Raw genomic sequence first — 5161 nt, 5'->3', positions numbered from 1 at the left:
TCAACAGGCCCTTGGGGAGAGCAGACCCCAGCCTGACGATGACCTGCCCTGCTGGGCACCGGCTGCAGTGCTCTGTTCCAGCTGCCCCAAGCAAGGAGACGTAAAGAACTTTGAGGAGAAAACACAGTTTATGCACAAGTTCATGTGACCTGTTTCCAATCATCCTCGTCTCCAAGCAGGCGAGTCCCTCTGTCCTGCCCCTGCTAGAGGTGGGGCCTGGCCATTCGCGTTACACCAGGTTCAAAGCCAAGCTTTCCTCCCACCAACTCACAGCCTGTCGTAACCCTCTGGGGCACGTCCCCATCAGGAGGGCCAGGAGCTGCTATTGCTCAAGTCCCCACGATCCAGCCCGGAGGTTGGAGACACTGCAATGGGGCTGACGGGTGAGTGACATGCCCTGAGCAGCAATGGTAGGGGACAAGGAGGGTTTAACCCACCAGAGGAGCAGGAAGGCAGAGATGGGGGTCAGCTCTGCACCTGTGCTGAGCAAAGGAGTAGTTCCAAAACAGGCAAGAGCAGCCCTGGAGAAGCCTTTCTCCCTGGCAGCAGCATGAAGGCAACAAGGCAAGCACTGCTGAGGAGGGAGACGTGCCACCGTCCACATCCCCTGAATCTTCAGATCCAGCCAAAGCCCTGAGAGGCCCGTGTCCCAGAGGAGCACTGGGGGTTGGATCGCCTAAGGATGGCAGCAAGTGAGATCCAGATGGGCCAGGTGCATCTGGGCAGGTTGGCTCAGACTCGCCAGCAAAGCCATTCCTGCCAACCTCCTGCCACGGGGCATGCTGTCAGGGAGCAGATCTCCAGCTCACACCGGGCATTTGGTCACCCACCCATCAGGCCATGGAGATGCTGTTACCAGGCGACCTCCCACATCCAACTGGAAGAGCTCTGGTGGAGAGTTCAGATTCTCACACTGAGGCCAAGACACCGGAGGCTGGTGCCAGGGTGGACCAGTGCCCTGGAGAGGGAGCCAAGCTAAGCCATGAGCCATTCTGCCAGCGGCCCCGCTAGGAGGAGGTGAAGGAGGAGGACCGGACATTGGGTATGGACCTCTCCAGCGGGGAGGGAGGCAGTGGGAGGCACCGGACGACCTTGCACGCCGTCCTCCACAGATCAGCCCGGAAGCGCTTGATGGAGAAGCAGTAGATCAGCGGGTCGATGCAGCTGTTGAGGCTCAGCAGGGCCACACTCAGGGTGTGCAGGACGTCCAGGGTGGAGGGTGGGCTGCAGTCAGGGCTCTGCATCCGGCCGGCCACCCAAGGGGCCAGGGTGAGGTGATAGGGGGCCACGCAGATCACGAACACCAGCAGCATGCCCAGCACCATGGCCCGGGCCAGCCGGCGGTGGCTGCCCGGGGAGGCAGTGGCCGAGAGCGACCTCATGATGGAGGTGTAGGCACCCAGCACCACCAGGAAGGAGGCCGCAAAGAAGCCCACCATGGCGTAGGCATAGTTCCTGTGCCACGCAGTCTGCTCAAAGCACTTGGTGCCCCGAGAGCTCGGCCAGGTCTGCGGGGCTGCCAGAGAGGGGATGGCACAGCCCAAGCACAGCAGCCAGACCAGCACGCAAGCTGCCATGGCCCCATGGCGCCGGTTCAGAGCCAGGTCCAGCCTGGCCACCCGGACGGTGCAGTAGCGATCAAAGCTGATGAGGGTCATGAAGGTGATGGCGCTGTAGGTGGCTGTGTAGTAGGCCGCGCCGGCCAGACGGCAAGTGGCGTCCGAGAGGGCCCAGTGCCCCCCGGCCAGGTAGTAGGGAATCCAGAGGGGCAGGGTGAGGTTGAAGAGGATGTCGGCCAGCGTGAGGTTGATGAGGTAGATGCGGATGGCCTTCCTCACCTGGCCACTCTGCAGAAAGGCCAGCAGGGCCACCAGGTTGCCAGGCAGCCCCACACAGAGCACCAGGCAGTACACCAGGGGGACCAGCACAAACTGCACCGGGTCACTCGGCTCACACTCCCCACGGGCAGGGCCCAGGGGTGCCTCTGTCACCTCCAGCCTGGCTGTCCAATTGCTCATCTCGGCACCACTGGAAGACAAGAGGAGGCAGGGTTAGAGGGGAGGCGTGGTCTGTGTGCCTGAAAAGGGGTCAGAGTCCTGAGCCGGCCGGGGGAATGACACTGATTAGGAGCCCCTTGTAAAGCTATATGGTCAACCTGGCCGCAGCACCCCTTGCTGGGTAGGAGGAGCCAGCCTGACCCCCTTAAACTCCAGAGAAGTTCCATCTATCCCTATTCCCATGCCTCCCCATCTATCCAGCCAGCCAGCTCCATAAATACCCCTCGAGCTATCTCTCCATCCACACCCCTCCAATCAGCCATCCAGCCACCCTCTCCTCTCTCCATACAGTCCCTCTATCTATCCGTCTCCACACACACTCCTCTATCCATCCAGGTAGCAGCTCAGCACTGAACTCAGAGCAAAGCCTATAAGCATAAGACTTGGAGCAAACATGAGCACAGCAGCCACAGGTGGAGTCTGGGGGGTCATGGAGAGCTTTGCCCCCCCAAACTGCATGCCTCAGTCAGGCATCCTGAGTATGCAATGAGTTCTGCAGAGGAGACAGGAGATGAGCTGCTCCCAGTTTGCACCCTGAGGCAGGATCCAGGACTTAAGATTTTGTTTATAAACAGGGTGATTAACAGGTAATTAAGATAGGAAAGGGCCGTTAGGATGTTTCCTAAAGTGAAATGATCTGTTCCAAGCTTGATGAACTGGGAAAAGTAGCCTAAATGATAGAAAATAATTGTAGATTTTTCTACAATTGTTTCAGTTGTCATATTCCAAAGGCGGTAACGAAGTTACTCATGTCTTTGAGAAGAGAACTGACTTTTTAGTCAAAAGAAATGCAGTAGATCCAATCTACCTGGATTTCAGTAAAGCATACGATGCAGTTCCACGTGAGAAATTAATTAGTTAAATTGGATAGGATGGGGATTCATATGAGAACTGAAAGGTGGATAAGGAACTGGTTAAAAGGAAGACTCCAACAGGTCATACTGCAAGGTGAACTGTCAGGCTAGAGGGCGGTTACCGGTTGAGTTCTTCAGGGACCAGTCTTGGGACCAATCTTATAAAACATTTTTATTACTGACCTTGGCATAAAAAGTGGGTGTGTGCTAATAAAATATGCAGATGACACAAAGTTGGGAGGTATTGCCAATACCGAGGAGGACTGGAATATCATACAAGAAGAGCTGGATGACCTTGTAAACGGGAGCAATAGAAATGGGATGATATTTAATAGGGAAAAGTGCAAGGTCATGTAGTTAGGGACTAACAACAAGAATTTTTGCTATAAGCTGGGGGACATATCAGTTGGAAGTGACAGAGGAGGAGAAAGACCTGGGTGTATTTGGTACTCAGAGGATGAATATGAACCATCAATGTGATGAGACTGTAGAAAAGGCTAATGCAGTCCTAGGGTGTCTCAGGCATGGTATTTCCAGTAGAGACAGGGAAGTGTTAGTACCATTATACAAGGCACTGGTGAGACCTCATCTGGAATACTGTGTGCAGTTCTGGTCTCCCATGTTTGAGAAAGATGAATTCAAACTGGAACAGGTGCAGAGAAGGGCTACCAGGATGATCTGAGGAATGGAAAACCTACCTTAGGAGAGGAGACTCAAAGAGCTTGGCTTGTTTAGCCTAACCAAAAGAAGGCTGAGAGCAGAAATGTTTGCTCTCTATAAATACATCAGAGGGATAAATACCAGGGAGGGAGAGGAATCATTTAAATTAAGTACCAATGTGGACCCCAGAACAAATGGATGTGAACTGGCCATCAACAAGTTTAGGCCTGAAATTAGGTGAAGGACTCTAACCATCAGAGGAGTGAAGTTCTGGAGCAGGCTCCCAAGGGGAGCAGTGAGGGGAAAAAACCCTAACTGGCTTCAAGACTGAGCTTGGTATGTTTCTAGAGGGGATGGTATGACAGGACTGACTACAATGGCACGTGGCCCATCGGCGACTGCCTAGAGAGGGACCTTAGCTACTACAGAGAATTCTTCCCAGATATCTGCATGGTGGGTCTTGCCCACATGCTCAGGATCTAACTGACCATCATGTTTGGGGTCAGGAAGGAATTTTCCCCGGGTCAAATTGGCGCAGATCATGGCAGGGGTTGCACTTTCCTCTGCAGCGTGGGGCACGGGTCACTTGCAGGTTTAAACTAGTGTCAACGGTGAATCCTCTGTAACTTGAAGTCTTTAAACCATGACTTGAGGACATCAGTAACTGAGCCAGAGGTTTGAGTTCTGTTACAGCAGCGGGTCAGGGAGGCTCTGTGGCCTGCAATGCGCTGGAGGTCAGACTAGATGATCACGATGGTCTCTTCTGACTTCAGTAAGAGTATCTGAGTACGACTAGACGTTACAATTGAAACTGCACCAGTGTCCTAAAAGTGACTTGCTACGAGATGTCAGAACACATTAGTATTAGAGCTGAATGGGTCTAATATTTATTACATTTTCTTTCTTGCTATAGGAATTAGCTACAATGCTCCTATCAGACAAGTTATCTGCCAAAAAAACAAGTTTTCAGTTGCCTGAGAAGCTCTTGGAATCACGGTTAAAGTTATGTCCCTCCTCCTCGCGAAAAGTCTGAAATGGTGCCCCTGTGGGCAGGCAGGGAACTCGCCACACACACACGCACGGCCCCATTGGCCTGACTGGAGCCCAAACCCCCATTATAGAAGTCATATGACACTGATGCTCAGCACTCCATGTGAACTAGGCAGCCCAGCCCTGTTTGAATCAGAGGAAGAACCTGGCCCTTAACCCAGCAGCTCTCTGCAGAACAGTGATAATCAGGATGACCCATTTCAAACCGTTGACACCTTGTCAATGGTTTGAAATGGGCCATCCTGATTATCACTACAAGAGGTTTTTTTTCTCCTGCTGATAATACCCACTTTAATTGATTAGTCTCGTTATAGCTGCTATGGCAACACCCATTTTTTCATGTTCTCTGTGTATATATATATCTTCCTACTGTATTTTCCACTGCATGAATCTGATGAAGTGGGCTCTAGCCCACGAAAGCTTAAACCCAAATAAATTTGTTAGTCTCTAAGGTGCCACAAGGACTCCTCGTTCCTTTTGCTGATACAGACTAACACGGCTACCAATCTGACACCTGTCACCATTCTCTACGTGACTCTC

At 52.5% G+C, this 5161-nt stretch overlaps 1 protein-coding gene across 1 annotated transcript; it reads right to left on the bottom strand.

The window, feature by feature from the left end:
• Positions 1–492: 492 nt before the first annotated feature.
• On the bottom strand, positions 493–2088 carry LOC116837885 (G-protein coupled receptor 183-like). The gene has a single exon (XM_032802720.2). The coding sequence runs from the start codon at positions 2016–2018 to the stop codon at positions 1008–1010; it is 1011 nt and encodes a 336-aa protein (XP_032658611.1). The 5' UTR covers positions 2019–2088; the 3' UTR covers positions 493–1007.
• Positions 2089–5161: the final 3073 nt, after the last annotated feature.

Source organism: Chelonoidis abingdonii, chromosome 25, assembly GCF_003597395.2.
Source record: "Chelonoidis abingdonii isolate Lonesome George chromosome 25, CheloAbing_2.0, whole genome shotgun sequence".
NCBI lineage: Eukaryota > Metazoa > Chordata > Testudines > Testudinidae > Chelonoidis > Chelonoidis abingdonii.
Note: the sequence above shows the minus strand (reverse complement) of the source record. Positions and strands in the feature narration are given on the sequence as shown.

Excerpts from the sequence above, each read along its gene's own strand:
- LOC116837885 (XM_032802720.2), bottom strand. The coding sequence starts at position 2,018 with ATGAGCAATTGGACAGCCAGGCTGGAGGTGACAGAGGCACCCCTGGGC.